General features: G+C 36.6%; 3 protein-coding genes and 1 long non-coding RNA gene across 4 annotated transcripts in view; 1 reads left to right on the top strand and 3 right to left on the bottom strand.

Annotated features, from left to right (window-relative positions):
- Nucleotides 1–1,259, bottom strand: lg10h10orf53 (linkage group 10 C10orf53 homolog). Its single transcript, XM_048205146.1, has 3 exons — nt 835–1,259; nt 597–716; nt 1–513 (listed from the first exon to the last, which is right to left on the bottom strand). Exons 1-3 carry the CDS (start codon nt 926–928, stop codon nt 449–451), a joined length of 279 nt encoding a protein of 92 aa, XP_048061103.1. The 5' UTR covers nt 929–1,259; the 3' UTR covers nt 1–448.
- LOC125276999 overlaps nt 479–23,157 on the top strand; it is a 27,742-nt gene continuing 5,063 nt past the window's right edge. The window contains exon 1 of the long non-coding RNA XR_007186790.1: nt 479–606. This is a non-coding gene — a long non-coding RNA (uncharacterized LOC125276999). The remainder of the gene's footprint in view (nt 607–23,157) is intronic.
- On the bottom strand, nt 5,535–14,020 carry chata (choline O-acetyltransferase a). The gene is made up of 15 exons (XM_048205141.1): nt 13,369–14,020; nt 12,960–13,074; nt 12,371–12,562; nt 12,149–12,267; nt 11,466–11,519; nt 11,206–11,386; nt 10,862–11,039; nt 10,484–10,653; nt 10,307–10,407; nt 9,893–10,021; nt 8,516–8,638; nt 8,297–8,435; nt 8,090–8,152; nt 7,818–7,955; nt 5,535–7,672 (listed from the first exon to the last, which is right to left on the bottom strand). The coding sequence occupies exons 2-15, from the start codon at nt 13,005–13,007 to the stop codon at nt 7,394–7,396; spliced, it is 1,914 nt and encodes a 637-aa protein (XP_048061098.1). The 5' UTR covers nt 13,008–13,074; nt 13,369–14,020; the 3' UTR covers nt 5,535–7,393.
- Nucleotides 14,280–17,607, bottom strand: slc18a3a (solute carrier family 18 member 3a). The gene has a single exon (XM_048205142.1). It carries the CDS (start codon nt 16,374–16,376, stop codon nt 14,835–14,837), a length of 1,542 nt encoding a protein of 513 aa, XP_048061099.1. The 5' UTR covers nt 16,377–17,607; the 3' UTR covers nt 14,280–14,834.

Raw genomic sequence — 23,157 nt, forward strand, 5'->3', positions numbered from 1 at the left:
TCATGGGGGAAAAAAGATCATAAATTTAATTCACTGTGGTAGATTGTGATGAATGATAGACGTTTCTCAGCAATAATGCAATAAACTGTGAGTCAGTGACAAACGATGGATGTTTGCTTGGTTTTTTATCATTTATCATATACCTGTGCACATATATGAGAGGTTTCTCCACAGGGTGCGTGCTGCCTTCCTTTACAGCAGGACACCATTAGTGGACTCATGCCAAAAATGCTAAAGTTGAATTACTTAGCTCACTAGATTTAAAGACATTGACTATGTCTGGAATATTTTAAAAATAGTAGGCTATAGGTATACTGCACAGTGTTCAATTCTGCCATTTACTAACATAATATGAAGCACACAGTTTATAATGCGCAAGCAGTGAGCTTTTTCATTCATAGCCACTATTTTAAAGTATACTGCGCAGTATTCAGTATACACATGGCGTTCAATACGCGTTCCTCACTGCGTCAATGGCCTCCAGGCACCGCGGATCAAGTCGTCCATCACCCCCTGTGAGCAAAGAGGAATTTTTAAAAAAACACGTCCTGATGAGCATCATATCTCTTATCTTCTAGATTCCAAAAGCTGATTACCAAACTCAAGGTCAGTAATGTTGCACGTGTACACGCACTCTCCATTGACAATGAGCTCTACTATATTCCAGTAATCTGTTTTCTCGAGGACACACTGGTGGCCATCTTCTTTTAGGACCGCTAGAAGTGGGGGAAAGCATACAAGTAACAAGTATCGTCATTACATTATTCCCGTTTTTAAAATGTTACAAAATGAATGAAACTTGTCCAAAGCTTTTATCACATCTTTAAGGGTTACCTTGTAAACCGTCCAGGCGAAATGTTCTGTGCTCGACAATACCACACGACTCATATGGACCATACCGAACTGTTACCACTGAATTTGTAGGCATAATCTATCTGTTAGCCACCACAAGGCAAGACTGTTGTCAGAACTGCGTTTGTGTATACTGTTCTCCATAGTAACAAGCAAACAGATCACTGGAAGCAGCAGGATACTTAAAATGGCTTTTCACAAATATTTAACTGGGTCATTATAAATGAATGATTGGATCATATAATTATGATTGGACGAACGCAGCGCGCTCACATCCTAAAATATTGCCGCCGACTATCACGTTTTTCCTGAATTAACTTTTCGGACTATAAAAGTAAGAATAGGTCTCTTAACTCCAACTGACGCATCTTCCGTTACCATTTCAAACGCTAAATGTTCCCCTCAAACGTTAAAACTAAACTACTGTTTATGTTTGTTTCCGTGACTGTCAGTGAATATGCGGCAATTGATTGGCTGTCGGTTGCTAAGTCGTTACATTCTATCACCTCAGTTTTACACTGTACAAGTTTTACACTGCAAAAGCGTTAACCCTGCTCCAGAACAGGGTTTAATAACCCCGGGTAAAAAGCGGTGGTGCTAACGTAACCCCGCTTCAAAATTACAACTGTGAAACGTTCCATTAGCCGGGGTTAAAAGCAGGTTTAGAACGACGATAACCCTGTGTGAAACGCGCGTAGTGTATAGCCGGTTAAATAGAAATATTTAATTTAATTTAGCAATATTTTAAATGCTATTCCGTCTTGTTTGATGTGTTACATTACACTGTGTGCAGAATTATTAGGCAAGCTGATTTTCTGATCATATTTTTTTTCCAAGCACATTTTACAAATTCCAATCCACATCAATCTTAATAACTACTATTAATATTGTTTTTAATCATTTATAAGTGATATATAATTGTTCATGAAGGCTGGAAATGAAAAATGCCTTATATTCAGGTGTGCAGAATTATTAGGCAGGTTTGCTTTTACAGGCAAAATGAGCCAAAAAAAGAGATTTAACTCAGACTGAAAAATCAAAAATTATTAAATACTCACGAGAAGGACGCAATACTAATGCAATACTAGAATTTGCAAAGTGAAAGCATGACCAAGGGAAAGCAAAATGCTCATGGGGTCAGCGGGGTCATACAAAATCAGGTGGAAAAGAAAAGACACATGTTAACTGCAAAAGATTGAAGAATTAAGGTGAAGAATTAAGTGTGAACCCATCAGGAACCCTTTAGTCTCCAGCGCCACCATTTTCCAGAACTGCAACCTACCTGGAGTCTCCAGAAGTGCAAGGTGTCAGGATCTCAGAGACTTGGGTTAGCTAAAGAATCCTAAAAAATGACCCGCTCTTAATAATAATCACAAGCTGAAATGTTGTGAAATACATGAAGACTGGGTTTTTATAGGCTTTATAGACAGACAGCTTGAGAGTGACTCCTGAAGGACCAGCACCACATCCTCTTGTACCACTGTTTGAAGAATTTATCTTCCAAAATCTGGCAGTAAGGTGTGGGAGTTTACTTTTAGTCCCTCTCTTATCCTGAAATGTCCGTCTTGCAGAGATGGACTAAAAATGATCTTCCAAAACTTACTGCCAGATTCTGGAAGATAAATTCTTCAAACAGTGGTAAAAGAGGATGTGGTGCTGGTCCTTCAGGAGTCACTCTCAATCTGTCTGTCTATAAGGCCTATAAAAACCCAGTCTTCATGTATTTTATAACACTTCAGCTTGTGATTCTTATTAAGAGCGGGTCATTTTTTAGGATTCTTTAGCTAACCTAACTAAGTCTCTGAGACACCTTGCACTTCTGGAGACTCCAGGTAGGTTGCAGTTCTGGAAAATGGTGGCGCTGGAGACTAAAAGGTTCCTGATGGTTTCACACTTAACTCTTCACCTTAATTCTTAACTCTTTTGCAGTTAACATGTGTCTTTTCTTTTCCACCTGTTTTTGTATGACCCCGCTGACCCAATGAGCATTTTGCTGTCCATTGGTCATGCTTTAACTTTGCAATTTCTAGTATTGCATTAGTATTGCGTCCTTCTCGTGAGTATTTAATCATTTTTGACTTTTCAGTCTAAGTTAAATCTCTTTTTTGGCTCATTTTGCCTGTAAAAGCAAACCTGCCTAATAATTCTGCACACCTGAATATAAGGCATTTTTCATTTCCAGCCTTCATGAACAATTATATATCACTTATAAATGATTAAAAACATTATTAATAGTAGTTATTAAGATTGATGTGGATTGAAATTGGTAAAATGTGTTTGGAAAAAAAATATGATCAGAAAGTTAGCTTGCCTAATAATTCTGCACACAGTGTATATATAAACCCAATATAGTTTCCATTGGTAATCTCAAAATTATTGCAGTGTTCTAATTCAAAAATAAAATGTTTCCTCCTCAGAATTAGAAGTTATTTTAGGTTTGTCTTTGGAGTCGAATGTTTTGTCTCAACACAACAGTTGTAGGTTGATGAATAAAATCACTTGCTATGACGAATATTAATGTACTTGGCCCAAATCATTGCAATTTGCATGAATTAATGTAATGTGAAATGTAGAATACTTTAATGGTGTGGTAACAAAAAAATAAATAAAAAAATCCTGTAGGCTACCAGAATAAACTATATATTTAATTCATAGATGGTGGTATGAAATACTCAGTGCACACATCGTTGGTTTTGATTAGTATTTTTTATGGCATCATTTGAACATACAGTGATATTGATAAATAGACCCTTTATCTTTTGAAAATTCTAACTTAGAAAAATAAATATATGTTAAAGAACATCACAGTTTAAGCACTCCACCACCAGTTTAACAAAATACATTCTGTTACAACTTCACTTTGACATGTTTGCTGTTTTCCTCATATTTCCTCATGTATTCATGCTCAACATGAGGTCAAGATGTTCAACTACTGACATATTCTATTACCAATACTAAGGCTATAATTTCTCTATATATGCAGTATATGTATTCTCTCTGTAATCTAGTATAACATGATTGAGTGGTTTATTAGTCAATTTCAGCTAAGCTATTTTACTACAGTACATATTTGATCTAGTTATAAAGTGCTAAAATACATTTCTCAAGGCATCACTGTTTTAGATTTTTTAGACCTATACTTTACAATTAGCCTACTGTCATGACTGGTTCAACACATAGGATATACAAATTACACACATTTGAAAAACACAATGTTCAATGGAATTTCACAATATAAAAACATATTTTCACTCAGTCTTTATCTGTGTACATTAGACAAACATCAAATATTGTTCTTTTTTGTTTAGATATACTGTATAGACCTACTGTGCAACACGTCAGTGTCATTTTCAGACTTAATATAAGCACATTGTCACATATACAATGATGATTGTACTAAAAAAAAGCTTTTTGCCACTGATTCTGCTCATTTCTGCTATTGCATTGGAAATCAAAAATCCCTGTTACTATTATTGCATTGGAAATCAAGACAACCCCACAGAATAGAACGACGTAACAATGTTCATGCAACATGCTGGTTCGCAATGGATGATATTCTTTAAACATTTATGCACACTGGCTTGTTTTTAGGAGCTCAGACTGTGCATTTCAGAATATGGCCCATTGAGAATTCAATTTATTCAACACTTATACCACAGCACACTTTAAAGCTATAATACCATACAGTATAAATTACAATGCCTGGTCCTGACATTTTTTTGTATACTGCAGACCCAAAATAGAATTTGCTATATATATATATATATATATATATATATATATATATATATATATATATTTTTTTTTTTTTTTTAATATATATATAGATATATTATTATTTTTTTTTAAAACAGATAGATCTTTGATTTAAAATACATAAAACAAACTTTGAAAAGTGAATGATAAAGTTAAATAGCAGCTTCTGGTCCTGTTCCACAGAGTCGTCATTCAGAGTACTGTATCTTGACAGCATTACTAACAGTAAGGTATGGTGACTCTGACATGACCATTAAAAAAACTGGTATAGATTGTAAACAGCTATAGGCTATCATATCACAATTTTCATATGCGTACTAAACTACAGAATTTCAAAGGCAGCATCATTGAGAATGTCATATTTTTTTCATAAAGACAAACAACTACTTAAAAAAATTCCAGTCTGATTTCCGACGGCAAGCACCAAGTCAGTGTTATTTTGGACAAAAACAACATTCAGAATATCTCCTTTTGTGTTCCACAAAAGAAAGAAAGTCATACAGATTTGGAAGGACATGAGGATGGGGAAATGATTACTGAATGTTCATTTTTGGCTGGACTATCCTTTTAATGCTGCCTTTGACATTGTCAACTATAATATACTCTTAGGGCAAACTCACACTACATGACTTTCGTCTGGATTCTGCTGTCACAGACACATTTTCAAGGTCTGTGACAAAACCCCTGGATTGTAGCCAAATCGGAGCTCATTGCGGTCGCAGGACAGCAACGTGATCTGAGCCTGTCTCGAGCAGTGTTGAAAGTTACTTTTAAATGTAATGTATTACAATATTGCGTTACTCCCTAAAAAAGTAACTAAATGTGTTAGTTACTTTTTATGGAAAGTAATGTTACGTTACTTTTGCGTTACTTTCTCTCATCTGGGCTGGACTGTTTGTTTGTTTTTATGACAATAAAAAGTTCTATTTTTGGAAAATGTAAAGGCCCTTTCACACCAAAAGTGAAATGAATACAGCTCAGGCTGAAGAAAATGCAAATTCACGCCTGTACAGTAGAGGGCGCAGCTTAAATAAATAGAATAGGACGCAGGAGAAGTAAATGAGTAAAAGTATGCTCACATTTAGTCTAAGGCCCATTCACACAAAGAACGATAACTATTTGCGTTCACACCAACGAACGATAACGGTCTGTTTATTCTAAGCTCACTCGCTGAAGTTTTAAAATGTGTACAACATGTTCTTGTTAAATTTACACAGCTTTAACCAGCAGATGTCCTCAGCATGCTATGTTTCGAATGAATAGCTAGTACATTCGATCTAATCGAACAGTGAATTTACCTGAGAAAGTCAGTAGTGGAATAAAAACAACAGCTAGTGTTTTTCACTGCAACTTCAAAGGAATCAAGACAGTGTTGTTGAAACCAGTGCTGGATACCTGAGGTAATTTTATATTACACTGTTTGCTAACCTGGCATTATGATCTCATTTTTTATCTTGTCAAACAGCGGTGGCTTTTTCTGGACCTCGGCTATTAACTTCTCCATAATGTCGTTTTCCATTTAAATGCGCGAGCCCTTGAATTAGAATGGTTTCTGATTGGCTGTCAGTGTTTTATCGTTCAAACACTGACAACACTGACAGCTGGGGAAAAAATAGTTCTGAAAGTGATCCCAACGATATTGTTTCTCTATATCGTTATCATTATAGCTGTGGTGTGGACTGCTACTTTTATATTTAGAACGATTTTTAGAACTATATCTTTATCGTTATCTTTATCGTTCTTGAACGGGCCTTAAACTAGTTGAGAATAACCAACATGTTTACACAGCGCACACAACACCTCTGCTCTTACAGTTTCAACATGGGGACAAAAGAGCTGTCAGTCAATAAATGGAAAAGCAAAGTAACTTGCATTACTTATTTGAAAAATTAACTCAGATATTTTGTTGTAAATTTAAAAGTAATGCGTTACTTTACTAGTTACTTGACAAAAGTAATCTGATTACATAACTCGCGTTACTTGTAATGCGTTATCCCCAACACTGGTCTCGAGCAATCACAGACGCTGCAATATTTTCAAACCTGTTTCATATATCGCCACGTGATCTTGTAGTGTGTGCAATGCAACGACAAAGTGTAACTAATCCAGCCAATCACAGTGCAGGTGGTATAAACAGAAAAAATTCGCTTGCGTGAATTTCTCATGTGAATGTTTGTGAGAGAACTTTTTTCGCTGTTGATCGGGACTGCCTCTTGACCAAATGTCTTGTAGTTTATGCATCTCGTCATCGTTGTGTTGGATAGTATGTGCGCTGATATGACAAGATGATGACAGATGACAAAAACCTTATTGTGTAGTGTGAGCAACACAGCAATTCAGGTAGTCATACAGTCGTGTAGTGTGAGCTTGCCCTTAGACAGACTAAAAAACTGGGTAGGATTCTTGGAGACAGACCAAGGCAGGGGCTACTGTGAATCTGAGCTTCATCTGCTCCTTTTTTAATCTGTATGCTCTCATAGGCCAAATAATGCACAACACCTAAATAGATCTACTTAGCACTATTGTCAAGCGACTACAGCTCCATAGAATTTATATGCCACTTCTGTTGGTCATAATATGTGGCAATTTTTTCCTCAAAAAGAGGAAATACCCAAGGGGAATGCCTACTTCAATTCTTTTAGATATCAAATGTATTCACTAAATCAGTCCATGATCCTTGCTATATTTTTGAGACTATGATTTTCTCCTGAAATGTTTACTCTTTGTACAGTCACATTGGTTTCTTCCTGCATCTTCCATGCAATTTAAACATTTTAGCTTTTTGCTATGACTTGCTTCCATTCTTCATTACCTTGGGAGTTCCCTCCATCCTTTCTGTGGAATCAGCTGGTTTAGCTTCAGTGTTGCATTTTTGGCATAGATCTTGCATTTCCTTCAGGCATCCCTCAAGATTCTTCACAAACAAATCTGAGCTGGTCTCAGCACTGTCACGGAAGCTTGACACACAGAAGATGATGTGGTCCGTCTGAGGATTGTAACAGGCTCCGTAGCCGTTAGGGACAACAGGACCATAGCAGCAGAACATCTCCTCAGTGGTAGGAACCTATGCAAAGACAAGCAGGGTTTTTTTTCAGAAGAGATTGGTGATCTAGTGCTAATGTTTTTCTAAAACTATTAAAATGAAGATGCATCACAAATCCATTAGGTCTATCTCTCATTATTTCAAAGTGCTAGGCTTCAAAGTGAACCTGGCTTGTAGAGAGAATGAACTGGATGCTGGTGGTATAGGTTGTATCAGAAAACAGCTCTGGCTTTTCGAGTTTTAGCTCCTTGGCAATCTCTCGCAGCCCCAACAAGTGATTGTCTATTGCCATCCCAGTGATTGCCTGTTTCCAAATAGTGGAAAAGCAATATTTTATTGTAGAGCAGACAGTATGACAATCACAGTTTGATAATCACAGTTAATCATGACTAACTGACAGATTGTGTAATTCAAATTCAGCCCATCCGTTTCACTTACTAGAATTGTATAATTGGTTTGGGCTTTAATGGCAGTCCAAAGCATCTCCATTTTCTCAGCATCCTAAATAAGTAAAGGAAGACAGGGGTTATTATTCCTTAAGCTATTCCTGTTTTGACAATCCACACAGCATTGACTACAAATGAGTTGACATTTGCATAAAATGCAGGGCAATCTAAATGAAGTGCAGTGTACTAAATTACATACAGTGATTTTAGAGCTATTGGCCATAGCTTTCACAAATGCAAAGGCCTCAGGTGTGGAAGAGCGAATGTTGTCAACTCGTCCCTCTTGAAAGCGGCGTATTGATGCACTTTCATAGGTGGGCACTAGACGTCCATGACATCTGAATGCGAAGGGAAAAGACATAAATCTTCAGACACAAATCTTTACTTTAATATATCTTAAATTATAGAGAAGACTGACCTGTAAAATGCAAACTGGAGGGCAACTTGAACATAAGCATCTGGGCTCATTTTCTGTCTCTTGATGAACTCTTTGCCATAACCAGTGAATTTGTTGACATTCATGTCCAGATTTTTCACAAGTCTATGGGAATTAACAGTTTGAAAGTCACTTATGCTCACCAAGGCTGCATTTATGTGAGAAAAAAAACAGTAATATTGTAAAATATTATTACAATTTAAAATGTTTTCTATATTTTAATATTTTAAAATGCAATTTATTACTGTGAGGGTTTCTGCAGCTTATGCAGTCACATGTTCAGTGTCACATGATCCTTCAGAAATCATTCTAATATGCTGATTTGGTGCTCAAGAAACATTTCTTATTATTATCAATGTAGAAAACAGTTGTGCTGCTTAATATTGTCGTGGAAACCATGCTACTTTTTTAAAGATTCTTAGATAGACAGTACAGAACAGCAACAACAAAAAAAAGAAGAATAAAAAAGAAAAGCATTTACTATATTTGAAATAGAAATCTTTGTAACATTATAAATGTCTACTGTCAATTTTGATCAATTTAATGCATCCTAAATAAATGCATTAATTTCTTTCAAACTAAAAATCTTACTGGCCCCCATACTTTTAAACGATAGAGTATGTACCCTAGTGAAAAATAAATATACTAAAATGTATTTGAAACACATTTATTACATGCTAAGTATACATTTACGTATTATGCACTTAATAAAAATACCTTTTGGTAGCAGTAGCACTTTTGGTATACTAAACTGGTATACTTAAAGTCTGCTAAATTGGAACAACTAATTTTGTACTTAATGCACTTTAATTGTGAGGAAGTAGTGCTGAGGTCCAACTAAAGATATACTGAAGTATATTTGTTTGTGCTAAAGTGGATCTATTGCAAGTATACTTTAGTTACAATTTAAATATCTTGCATTTAAAGACAGATTTTATTCAAAGACCATACAGTCCTTATCAATAGTGACATTAAAACACATTTTAGGCTTAATATTAATGTGCATTGTGCAATAAAGAAATGCTCCAAATAAAGTTTAATTATAATTTTTATCAATAAGTCTCAAGCGATATGTGAGCAAGTATGTCAGTAGATTTAAAATATTTAGTATGAAATAAATGTATATTACTTTTTTACTAGTGTAAGAAACCCAAAAGATGCTAAAACATTTATTTACATTATAAGTGAAAAAAAAAAATCACTTGTGATACTCTGGAATAATTAAATTTGAAGTATTCCAGAGTATGCTTTAATAGGGTAAAGTTTAGTGTAATTAATAAATGGCAAGCTATCAGAATGATATCTGTTAGATTGTATAGAACACACTACCCTGGTGTATCACCTGTTTTGTTGACTTACCTCTGTAATTTATCTGCTGAGGACGTGAGGAGCGTTTGGATATCTGGCGAGCATTTCCAGCGCAGTCGTCTGGGGGCAGGAAGCTCACTCATGCTGGCTGCTCTCACCAGTTTAGAAGGGCTTCCTCTCCTGTGAGAGAAACAATCTTACAGTCCATCACATCGCGTCTTCACTAGCTTAGTTGCTATTCTCAGGCTGTGTGGGTATATATCTCAAGTCGTCTCATTAGAGCTTTGAGTCTTTGGCAAAGTCATAAATGCAACTACTGTGCTAGTGAGAATAAGCATAAAGATATTACAGATTCTTTCAGAAGTGAATGTACTCATTGAATTTGCCAGACCAACAGTGCATTCTGGGTAATCAAAGAGATACTTTGAAACTAATTTCTATCAATAAAACAATAATTTGGCTTACATGTATCTCAGTAGATACTCTGAACATTGCACCAGCACTATTCCCTCAAAAGGGGAGTGTTCACATACAACGCCGCAGCATCCGTCTGCACCTATCACAAACTGAAATCATTACAGCAGTTTAATTTTAGAATTCATCTTCTTAGTCAATTTAGATCCAGCTGTGGCTTTTTTCTACCTGCATGGGCTTGTCGTACCAGCGGTTGCCCCCGTTTTTTTCCATGCCCCCTCCGTGGAGCATCAGCGAAGCTCGGTTAGTATCAGTCAGTTCAATGCCAGACGGCTCGTCCAAACACACCAGACACAGACAGCGTTCAATCATGTCTAGAGAGTCCCTGTTGGTAGAATCTGCACCCGATTGAGAAGTATTACATTTTATATTTGTCAATTCCATTAACCTGGACAGAATTTTTTGTTTTATCAGGGGAATTTTTAGTTGAGTTTATCTGGAAAAGCAGCTCTCTCTCAAGTTGTTTTGTTTCTTGATGTTTGGATGTCAAATTGCAGGTCTAGTAACAGATACAGCTTGTATAGTTGAGGATAAATGATGTCTGACCTTTGATCAGTACGCTGCGAGCCTCGGCCCACTGAGTTCTGCCGTCTGATGTGAGCAGACCGATAGGAGGCAGACACTCCTCTTCATTGTCTGCCATCTTTCTGATTCGCTCCAGCTGAGTGTAAAGGTCTTTTTCATTCAATCGACGAAAGTTTATCACCACGTCGAGAACAAAAAACTGCAAACATATAGCATGCATGACAGAAAACATCATCAAATCTTTGTATTTACAAATTGCTTGTGACTTTTTGAGACATGACTAGAAAGAAAAGCATAACCATATATATATAAAAAAATATGCAACTATCAGATTTAGATTCAGTCCCAGGTGAAGTAATACCTACCTGATTCTTACAAGCCACTATTATATGTTCGGGCTCAGGCATAACCGTGCTCTTCTGAGCCACTAAAGTGTCAGTTTTTGGCCCTGGCAGACGGTAGGAGGTGAAGACCTTGTTGTACTGATCCATACACAGGGGTGTCCCGGCCAGCTGCCCTCGAGCATAGTCTACAGGGAGGGCACGTCTGCAACAAGCAGCATACGTCCATGTTCACAATACTAGAAGTTAATGTGATTACATGTGAAACAAGGAGTAAAACTTACCCATCAATAAGAGATTTATACTCTAATATGCCAGAAATGAGATGGGCAGCAAATCTGTTGAGGAAAAAAAATCTTCAAGAGTTTATAAATACACTACCGTTTAAAAGATATGTAATTTTTTTGTAAAGAAGTAATGTGAAACTTTCACTTTTGATTCATGCATATAACTGAATACAAGCATTAATTTCTTAAAAGAAAAAGTAGTTTATTAACAAAATCATTGGTTTAATTATATATTCTCTAAGACTAATTCTAGACTGTTGAAAATGTAGAAACAAATGTAGAAACAATAAATAGGAAACATAATAGAAATGTCCATTATTGTTTCCCTCAGACTTCCATTTTAGGGCTGAAATCAACATCAAGTAAGGGTGGAAGGTACACTTTTAGACGCTTACTAATCTGCAGATTAAACTATGCTGAATGAGAAATCAAATTTTAGTTAACGAGCCCCTCAATTACAGCCATATGGAGCTACGCAGTTGATGGATGAGATCATGCAGTTTACAGACCTGACAGCTTTGCACAATTCTAATGCGTATACACTATCTTTAACTTGTTATGTAGACATTGCATTTCCATTTAAATAAACTGATATCAGTGAAGACATGCAGTGGGTTCATTTTCATCTCAGTTCATAGGAATAAAAATTGCCCCTGCTATATATCCCCAGAGTCTTGTACCTGAGGACGTCACTTTGACACCTGAAGTTCTGCTTAGGAAAGACCATAACAGGACTGGAGTTGACAGGTAGTGCTAATCTGTTGCTCAGATACATGTCTTCGAGCCAGTAGTCATACACCTTAGACGATGATCAAGAGATAAATAACTTTAAAACAGTATTTACAGAATGTGCCTAGCATTGCTTACAGCAAAGTCACATTTTTTCTTAGTGCAGTCCTTACCCAGTTGGCCTTAAGATTGCTTCTCTCCAGTAACTTTTTCTGAAGAATTTCTCCCGTTCCACCAGGTGCTCCAAATTTCTCTACAATAGCCTTTGTTTTTCTGAACTGCTCCTCTGGTATGAGGTGTCTCATGCACTTCAGGTACATGTCCAGTGTTTGTTGCAAAGGGGGCACTGGGAGCTTCGGAAGGCCCTAAATTGAGATCATGATCAGAGCTTTAATGCGATTCATTCATTTATATTTGAACGTCAGGGACAGCTTCTGCTTAAGTAGCATTTGTTTTCTTGATCTTATGGTATTTGTTCTTAAGCTAATGAGTCTCTTGTCTAATTAGCCTTGATATAGAGTACTAGTAAATCTTACATGCGCCAAGTGATCCCTGTCAAGTATTATATTTAAATAATTTTACCCTGTGCTATAATTGCATGTATAAAACAATATGATCATTTATGTTTTGAATATTATCAACATTGTAGATTTCCATGTCTGTTTGTAATTATTGTTAAAAGATAATGTTTGGAAGATATTGTTTAGTTAAGCCACATAATACAAACATTTTTACATAGAGATGTATTAGTATTTTGCTTACACTTGGATCTCCCGTGTCTCTTGCTTGTTCCCTTTTCAAAACCGGCATCCTCAAAGTTATAGAATTCAGTGAAGAAGGATGAAAATCCACTCACTGACACTTTTCCCAGTTCCCTCTGGAACAGATATACAGGTATGAGCGAAAGCTTGCATTACAAATAGTTTTCAATATCCATAAAATACCAAAAACTGCTTATCAGCCACATTAGACAAGGCTATTAGCAACCTTAAAATATTCCAAATTAAATGTGAATTTTAATATTAAATACGTTCCTCATGGACGTAAATGAAGTAGAAAGTCTTTTTATATAGCTTTTTAGCTCCATTTGGTCCTTGTTTGAGGAGGAGGCATATAAAAAAAATAAACGTTCTTCTACATTCTTAAAAGTGTCAATTTAAACAATACTCACCAAAATGTCTTACTCTTTGTCGAGCCCTCGGGTGTCTCAAAGGGTTTATCCAGATTCATAGTCCCGGCGTATTTTATTAAGAGGAAAGTGCCGTTAATGGTGTCTGTTAACTTGTTTCAGGCGGCATACTTGCGTCCCATTCATTGCAAGTCAGGAGCTTCTTAGGATGCTCTTTGGGAAGGATGCTGAAGGAGCGGTACCTTTCTCAGGCTCCTCCCACTAAACTCCATTCGCTCGATTCCGCATCTGCCAGCCCACCTCATACTTACTTTAAGTTAAGTCCTTGAAAGAAATTTATGACCACCTTTCAGAATCTCGGAGAAGGAAAAAAAATGTCCGTACGCGAACGCGCTCGATAATTTAATTAAAACGAAAAGTGGGAAGTCTTATTATAGACCATCTTGCACCATAAGCAATCGTTTTTTCTTCTTCTTTTAGATAAATAGCTACGATTTACTTCTGTTTTGAGGGGGAAAAAAAGCCTCGTGTACATTTTCTTTCCCTGTTTTGGTTAATCGCTTTATAGCCTATTTATTAATCAATTTTGGGGGTGGAAAGTGAAAAATTGAAATTGAGATTTTTTTAAACACAGCCTTTTCATTATATATAGTGTAGTAGCTATTTATATATAATGATGTCCTGTTCATACGTGTTATGTCAGCATGTTTTCGTTTCTTTTTCGTGTTTTTTGCTCTTTGATGATTTTCACTGTATTAAAAAAATAAACGCAAAAGTATAGACTATATTTTTTTCTGTTTTCTAACTGTCACTAATAAATCATTGTCTTTTGTAAAAACAAAACAAAAAAAAAGAAATCAATTTAAATTTCGATGTGGATATGTAAATGTATCTCTTCAAAGTGTAGCTGCGTGCTGTATGAAAGGAGTCACAGAGGCGCGCACAAGGCGTGTCACAGATTTTCCTTTAATTATGTACATTTTGATATGCACATATGTACACCATTATATTCCATAATATACAGTAACGCATTCCAGAAATACACCCTAAACATTTAATACTTGAAACAGACACCGAAAAGGCAGGATTCACACCAGTTCCATCATTTTTTCTATGAAGGTGTCAGGTGAAATTTTGCATATTATTTGTAACAGCACAAATTCGGCGGAATAACTTCAACGAAAAGGCCCATTTAATACGTACACACGCGTCTTCATATTTAATATGTTTGCACCATATTTATATCCCTGAATACAACTTAATACAGCGGAATACTATACAGTGAAATTATATTTTCTTTTTTTTTTTCTTTTTTTTTACATTTCTTGTATTGGAGAAAATATCATTTCAGTAAATTGAATAAATCATTTTTAAGATTGTATGCCGTTCACCAATAGTTTTCCTCCGGACAATGAGTAACATGTAAATGAGTGAATGAAAAACAATTATATTCAGCAGAGGTTTTAAACAGGATTGTAACAGATGAACTACAGGACAGACGACTCAGACTATATGTATTCTGGCTCAGACGTCTCTTCTTCAGAGAATGACTTTGATTGTCCAGCAAATTTCCCGTTCTCGTCGATGGGCACACAGTTACCGGATGAACTGTAGCCGTGCTTCTTTCTTTGGCGTTCCTCCATTCTGATCGTGTCGTACAGACCTGTGGCTCCCTCATCCAGTAACATGTTTCTCTCAGAGTGAGATGGTTTCATTAAGCACACGTTGCGCAGGAAGAGCAGGGCTGGTGCGTAAAGTACGTTCGCCAGACCCATGCCCAGATTAAGTTGCACAAAACCTAAATCGTGCACTATTTTACCGGCCACGATGGGGCCCAGCGCGTAGGCAACGCAGTAGGAGATGTCTGCAATAGCGTATACGCTACCATACACAGACACGTGACGGATGTCTACGAGAAAAGCGAGTGTGGGTAATAAAGCTGTGTCTACCAGTGCAATACCGAAACAAATGCCACACAGGGGGATTATCAGCTGCTCAAAGTTTTTGCAAGCCGGCACAACACAAGAGCTGGCGCCAATGATAACCATGCCCAGTGCCCCGTAAAACCACTGCAAGTGTGGATACTGTGCTGCCAGCTTGACAGTGAGATAAACACCTAATATGTGAGGGAAAAAGGCAGGTAGCCAGGTGAGCCCAATCTCCCACTGAGACGAATCCATGGTCTCCTCCATCCAGTTAGCGATGGTGGGCTCCAGAAAAGCAAGGGGGATGTTACATGTGGTCAGAGCTCCTGCCACGACCGCTATGTAGGGATCAATCATTAGTTTGTAAATTGGGGTGCCAACCGGCATATTCTCTCTAGTCCTACTGGAAAAGGGCTTGAGGACAGTCAGACATAGTATACCATCTGCCAAACATATACAGGCGAGCACAATGAACGGGACGCGCTTGCCCGCGAACTCGTAGAGAACCCCTCCGAACGGGGGCGCCGCCAGGCTTCCGAACGAGATGAACGCGAGGGCAATGCCCAGCGCGCGACTTCTCTCTGCCTCCTCCGTGTACTTGTCTGCGATCATGGCAATTCCTGAAGTGTCTGCGAACGCCGAGCCGAGCCCTTGCAGGCTGCGCGCGACGAACAGAGTCGCGTAGTTCTCTGCGAAGGCAAAAATGCACGTTGAGACAAACATGATACTGAGTCCAATTAAAAGTGGGATGTCATAGCCGACTCGGTCTATGAAAGTTCCGGTCAAAGGATTGACAATGAGCTGCAGAATGGCTTTCGAGGCGAAAAGCACGCCGATCTGCAAGTCAAAGTTCTCGTTTTGCGTGCTGTTGAATGAAGAATTACTCGTTACGTGCGCCTGCTCTGATTCGCTTTCTAAGCGCGCTAAATAATCTGGCACAATTGGCACGATGACCATGTAAAGCATATTGTCTAGCAGAAGTGCCACACATACAATGACTAGAATAATCCTTCTTTGTCGCTCGGGGTCCTGCATCGCAGTTCCTAACTGTTTAGTTCTTTCCCCCATCTCTGATAGTTTAACGGCGGCGGTTTGCGCCAAGCCACCCGATTCCTCCGTAGCCATGATCCACACTTTGGTCGGTTTAAGAAAAAGCCTCTAAATCTCTTCTACACTGTGCTTTTCTTCCACAGAAAGTCCTCGCACGTTGGGCTGTCCAGCACTCCTTGAATAGTGAAGCCTTGGCGCGCGGACCAACTTTTCCTGCTTTACCTTGCAGTCCTTCGTTGCGCGTGCATTTCCTCTCTCGCGACTGCTGTCAGGCAGTGTTGTTTCATCGTATTCGGGTGAGGACGCTGAAGTCAAAAACTCACAGTCAGGTCAAAAATGCGCCTTCTTGTTTTTTTTTTTTTTCACTTATTTACACTGGCATTGTAGTTGAACGCGCGGAGCCCGAATAATCATGAATAGATGAATTCACCTGTAGCGCAATGTCATCATTTCTCCTCAGCTGTCTTCTTATTGATGCCACCCAATGCAGATGCGCTTACATGTTGATTCCTTTGGAATCGCTCTTCTTTTTTTCCCAAGGATGTGACGCACTGTTTGCTACCCCCTCGAGTGGTTCCCCAACCAGCTGGGTCTTTTATGCTCATTTAACACGTCAAGCCCCTACCCAGTAACGCCAAGTTGTGCTTTGCTTTATAACTTCCAAATATTGAGCGAGCTTCTGTAACTGCTTAGGACCACAAACCTTAAGTCACCGAGCTCGGCAGATATGCTGACTGCGAAGAAGCCTGCAAGTATTATTTAAGTTAAGCTCAGTAAGAATTCACTCACTCGCTCGCAGAGAAGTTATTGATCGCCGTCATACGCTTTCATTTGTTTTCATAAACAGACGTTGGAAAGTTCTATGCTAATAAAGAGTTCTCCGTGCTAGTTCATTTTTTTAGACAAATTATTCTTCGACCGTGATTCCTCTCATTTCAAATATGTTTTTTTAGGATTTCTGTTCGACAGAAAGGGAGAAAGAAAAATGACGCACATAATGTGTAATCTACCCCCTACACCTAAGTGGAATAATTGGCATGGAATTAAATCATGCAAGGTTTAATTTGTTTGATCACAGGCTTTTTATGATTAGGAACCTCATTGTGTATAAACAAATAACGAACATTTCCTATATTTTTAACATCATTATAGGGGAAATTGTGTTTTGTTTACACCGTAGCAGACTTTTTTTTAAATCGTTTAATATATATTTTTATATATATTGTATAAAAATCAGTGTGTAACTGCAGCTCATTGAATTTCAGCACCACCGCTGGTTGGACAGCTCCTCATCCTTTAAAGCAAAGATTGATCAGCTCTGAACTGTGACGATTTGTCCAAGCTTTCAAGGTAGCAATGACAGGAATAAGTATTGTCATTTTTAAATATTGGTTTTTCCTTGCAGTTGACTGACAGGGGTGTAATGTTTGTTCTTGTTAACGTAGGACATGAACAGTGATTTTAGTGATGATGTAACGCCATCTGCTGTGCAAACCCGATATCGACCTCAGTTTAGCGTTTTCTGCCTGGTGAAGAATAATAATTGTGTGTTCATGACATCTGGTGGTTTGATTGATGTACTGCAACGGGTCAAACTTGGATTAATGTGCTAAATAGTGATTTGACGTGCTGTCTATTTGTTCATCACAGACACATTATTGATGGTTGATGGCTTGTGACACAAATTTTATTTTTTAATTAGGTTAAAAACTGAAAATCACAGACAGACAAACTGTAAGACCTGTTGGAGATACTATTGTTCTTGTTAGACAATTATAGCCTAATATACAGTAAGAATGATACCTAAATATGACTTAATAGGCCTACCGTTTGTATGTGACAAGAAGGGATATTAGCTAAACTTTGTAATATCAGATATGTCCCATAAAAATACAAAATTGGTACAGAACATATTTATAGATAGTGCTGGGACAATAAATCGATTGGTGGATCGATTCTGAGATTTTCCGAATGCATTTTAACTGCACATTCAAATGCTCAGGAAGAAGAGAGCGCTTGTGCATTCGGCACCTCAGAACGCTTTTAAGACAAGATTAATGTAAACGGCCCTCTGCAAACACCCTTGTAATTTGCTTTAACTTTTTCAAATTTTATGAATGATTATTTTATAGAAGGTTCAAGTAGCGTGTGTAAGGAATTGGAAGCAAGCAAAGTAAGCGTGTGTCATCTGCTGTTAAAAAAAAGATCAGAATCGATTCGAGAGAGAATCTCGATGCATTCAGAAAATCTCAGAATTGATCCAGAATCATTTCTCGATTCACGATTCAACGATTTATTGTCCCAGCCCTATTTATAGACCTTATGTAGCCATGCCCCTTTTCAGCTCTGTGCATTTTGTGTTGTGTCTTCCGGTTTGTATTTCCACAGCATGAAGGTAAGATCTTACAGATTTACGATGAACCGTTCGGATTCTTCACGGTCTACTGACATTTGTTATGACATCCGTTCAAATATTACAATTCTCTTGACACTTTCATTTAACTCTACATTAAGTGAATTCAGTTCACCAGCTAATTACTCTTCAACAGCGATGTCATAGAAGTATACAGAGCTACCACAAAAACTGAAGTTCAAAGACAAAAAATTCTAAAGATGGCTGCACGCTTGTTTCTCTGGCACATAAGATATATACCATATACTGTACATGTTTGCATTGAGACAAAGGGGAATAAGTAGCATACAAACCAACAGTAAAGTAATTAAATAATGCTATAACTTTTACCACAAGATGGCCATAGTAGCGCATGCAATCACAAGAGTGTTTAATGTACAAAAGGGGAGACCGGGGATGAAAGTAACACCTTTTGTTTGAGCATCGGTAACTCAGTGGTTGTTTTTGCTAGATCTCTCAAAATTTGATACATGGTAGCCACATTTGTTTACTACAAATATAACTTATTTGGATGTTTACTACACAATCACAGATTATGTGAGTTCATGTCAAACACAAAGAGTTTCACCACTACTAGGATGAGTTGTAACACTAGTTGGGGATAGATGATACAATGAAAGGTGATTTGCTGAAATAAGATCCACACAATCTAAATTTATGCAAGACTGTTATTGAAGAACAAAGAATAATCAGTTTTGAAATGAGTGAACAATATAAAGTGACATTGTATCATATTTATTTTATTACTTTAAATTTAGCACAAAACCATTGTTTGTGTGTCTGTACTGTATTCCTGTCACATAAGGGTTCATTCACTGGCTGTGATTCCATCCACCTATTTTTATGTAAATTTTGGGATGTTACATAAAAAACGCAATATTTGTATTCGATAAGAAGACATGCGCAAAAACTATGATGGAAACAAATGAATGTAAACACCACATAAATCCCTCAAAAAAAAAAAAAAAAAAAAAAAAAAATCATGTGACCTTTCCTTAGTAGTGGATGTGATTGATATCTGGATTTATTGGAATCTTCATAAGGGTTGGTTGTAATATTTTTAATGAACTGTTACAACAATCCCCACCCCAAACACCCATAACATCAAATTAGACTAGAGAAACAGTTACTTTAGATTATGCAAATTAAATAACTGTATCTATAAAACAATGATTGATAAAATCTTGATAAAACTGTTCACTTTCCTGAAAATCAGGGTTTTTTTTGGGGGGGGGGTTTTTTGGGTTTTTTTGGTCATAAAATCTACAGTCACATGCCACTTCTCCTGTGAGCTAAAAAAAAAAAAAGGAGTGTATGATATTGGCACCACAATAGCTCTTTTCTGACATAAAAATAAGAAAAAATAATGTGCCAAACTCTCATTCTAATTAATTTTTTAGTACATTTTTTCTCAAATTCCAGAAAATATATCGTAAAGAAATAATAGAATGTTTTACAATTATACAATTGTAAAAAAAAATACAATTATTTATTATTTAAAATTAAAAAAACTATCAAATTGACTGACCCAGCACTGATTTAAAAAAAATAAAAATAAAAAAATGATAAAGAGTAATAAACCTTTGCGTCACATGATGTGGTGCATTTATTCATGGCGTGTAGTGCACTACATAATATGCATTTAAATAGTCTGTTTCCCCCTGAGAGCTTTTGTTTTCATGTGTTCTTTCTGTCTTCCTATCACTCTCTTTTTCACTGCTAATCCTTCACTCAACAGCCTGTCTTTGCAGTCTATTCATTCACTGGAAATAATATGGTTTTAATTCCTGGCATTGGCTTGGCGTGAAACACATACGTCATATCCCCAATCCCTCCTTGTCCTTCTCACTGGATTCGTTCCCTGAGGATCAAAGATTTTCTTGCTGTTCCAGCCTGGACTCCATTCCGATCTGATCTGAAATCATGAGAAACAAGTTCACCATGTAATCCGCTGTGGTAAAAAGTATTAATTCATGATGTCTGTGTTTAAGTTGAAGCAATCATGGGTAAACTCCCATTTTATAGGCTTGAGAGCTTAGTTATAAGTTGAAGGCTATCTTTAATTTTAGTTTTTGGACAGTATTTGCTCTGATTCTTTTATTCTGTTGACAGCCACTGATGAGATTTTTTTTCCTTATACATTAAACGTCCAATCTTTCTTTTTTAGAAAGATTCACTGTCACTCTCAAGACATTTTTACAAGCTTGTAATGTCATATTCTTAAGTCTTGTTCAACAATTCTGCTTATCTGGTGCGCACGTTCTGAGCAAATTTCATTTGTGGTTGATATTTTTCTTAATCTGTTCCTATACTGAAACAATATGGTAGAAATAAGTGTAATTCTTTGATCTTGGCTACATTGATTTGTTCATATTCTGATTAAGTTGTTGACTGTTTGCATACACAACACTGTTTTGACATCAAACCGTGTCGTCTTGTCATGCCAAGCACCAACATGCTACACGCGTGAACATGTGAAATTGAAATATGCAAGGAAAAAATGATTAAAAAATGTTAATCCATGTGCCTGAGTGAATCATAAACAAAAGGATTAAGCTAACCTTGTTGAGAAAATACAATTTCATTAATGGAGGCCGGTTCAGACAGCAGCCAAGCTAGTCACTTGTAAAATTAACCCAAGCTAAGAAATCGTTACACATCATCAGCTCTCGGTTTCTTTCTAAATTAACATACAAAAACATGGACAGGCAGTTTCACATTTAAAAGTCTTGTTACCAGTTTGGGCACCTATTGTACAGTATGTGACATAAAAATGTAGAGTAATTGAGACTTTTTTTTTTTTTTTTTTGGCAGCGGCTATTTACACTAAGTGAAAATAGCAATATATTCTATTTACACTAAGTGACAATAGTACTAAAATGACTAAAATGAATAAAATTAAAGCTAATAAATAAAAGTACTTAATAAAATGACTAAAACACATGAAAACTGAAAAAATAAAAATAAAAGCTAATACAAAATATTACTAAAAACTATAATATTAATACTAAAATGACACTCTTAGTGGATTATTTAAATGCTAAGTCATTCTTGATATCCAGTTTTTGACAGTCTTAGTTACAGGTCAAGTTACTACAAAAGTTATGTAGGCCATATGTATTTTTCACTTTTAATTCCACACTATAGTTAAAAATGACTTTAGTGCTTTAAATGACTGAGAACACCCAGCTCTCTAAAGAGCAATGACGCACACATCAGTAATCCAGATTATACTGTCCATAATCCTTTAAAATACAATTTCTTAAAAAAAACCCACCAAAAATGTTTTTTTATTATTTTTTACCTTTTTTATGTTTACTGTTAATTGTTCACACATTTTATTTAATGTTTATTTAATGAACACACAGTGCCACAAATCCCCAACATCCCAATTTGTTTGGTGCTAAATGGACCTCGCTTTCCTCATTTTGTAACTGACATTATATTGAGTATCATTGTTTGTGAAAACACTTCCAGCGCGAACTGACAATACAGTTGATATGACAGACTGCTTCCCATGTGCATTTGCGTAATGATTGCATAATCTGCTTCAAATGTTTTTTAATCAATTAAAAAAAATACATGGCTTCTGGCAGCCAGTCTGACCCTTCACCCTGCTCTCGAACCTTTGGATATCTGATCGTAATCTTGTGACTGATTACTCTGGATTGCAGTGCAGCGGCTCAGAAACTCTCGCCGTCAGTGTGTGTTACATGTCATAAATTGAATACAAATCAGAATGGGAGAAAACTGTTTGTATCTTAAAGTGACGTGGCATATGTGATTTTATTATTTCACGTGTCTTGTTCTCAAAGCAGCTCTACTTGGATTTCACAAAGCTGTGGACCGTTCATGTTCATATATGAGAGATTGATATTTTCTGAGGTTTTCCTTTCTGTTTAGTACAAATATTCCAAGTATGAATATAGATTTCAGAAGTTTGGAAAAAAGCACTTCTATATTCCATCCAAATGTAATCTGTCTTGACAGTGAAATGCCATATTTATGCCAGAGTTATGCATTGGTTTACGTCTATGGAACACCAGTAAATACCAGGGGTATTTCAAAATTCCTAATCTATGAGGTTTGTGACTTGGCTGCCCTCCACAAATTGATTGCTTTTCTCTCTCTCTTTCTCTCTCTCTCTTCTTTTTTTAAACAAAACAAAAAAATAGAAGTCACCACATTTTCAGATGGCATCTGGAATTATGATTTAAGGTTTTTTAAAAATGACATTTTATTTTTAAAAGCATTATTTACACTGAAATCATAAAAAAAAAAAGATTTTTATATAGTGATATACAGACAAGTGGCCAAAATGAATAGTAAAGTATGTGTTTAGCTTGTTTGTTCTTAGTTTGAGTTGTTGTTGTCTGGATTTCTGAATGCAAGATTCTTAAAATATTAGAACATAGCTATTTGTGATCTAGACATCAAAGAAAA

Source organism: Megalobrama amblycephala, linkage group LG10, assembly GCF_018812025.1.
Source record: "Megalobrama amblycephala isolate DHTTF-2021 linkage group LG10, ASM1881202v1, whole genome shotgun sequence".
Taxonomy (NCBI): domain Eukaryota; kingdom Metazoa; phylum Chordata; class Actinopteri; order Cypriniformes; family Xenocyprididae; genus Megalobrama; species Megalobrama amblycephala.

What these genes read in the sequence shown, in the direction of transcription:
- lg10h10orf53 (XM_048205146.1), bottom strand. Translation starts at nt 928, where the DNA reads ATGCCTACAAATTCAGTGGTAACAGTTCGGTATGGTCCATATGAGTCG. An exon ending in TCGCCTGGACGGTTTACAAG is followed by an intron (nt 717 to 834) that starts GTAACCCTTAAA and finishes CCCCACTTCTAG; the next exon opens with CGGTCCTAAAAGAAGATGGC. An exon ending in CATTACTGACCTTGAGTTTG is followed by an intron (nt 514 to 596) that starts GTAATCAGCTTT and finishes CTTTGCTCACAG; the next exon opens with GGGGTGATGGACGACTTGAT.
- chata (XM_048205141.1), bottom strand. Translation starts at nt 13,007, where the DNA reads ATGCCGGTTTTGAAAAGGGAACAAGCAAGAGACACGGGAGATCCAAGT. An exon ending in TATAAATCTCTTATTGATGG is followed by an intron (nt 11,387 to 11,465) that starts GTAAGTTTTACT and finishes TGCTTGTTGCAG; the next exon opens with ACGTGCCCTCCCTGTAGACT. An exon ending in TCATTCTCTCTACAAGCCAG is followed by an intron (nt 7,673 to 7,817) that starts GTTCACTTTGAA and finishes GTCTTTGCATAG; the next exon opens with GTTCCTACCACTGAGGAGAT.
- slc18a3a (XM_048205142.1), bottom strand. Translation starts at nt 16,376, where the DNA reads ATGGCTACGGAGGAATCGGGTGGCTTGGCGCAAACCGCCGCCGTTAAA.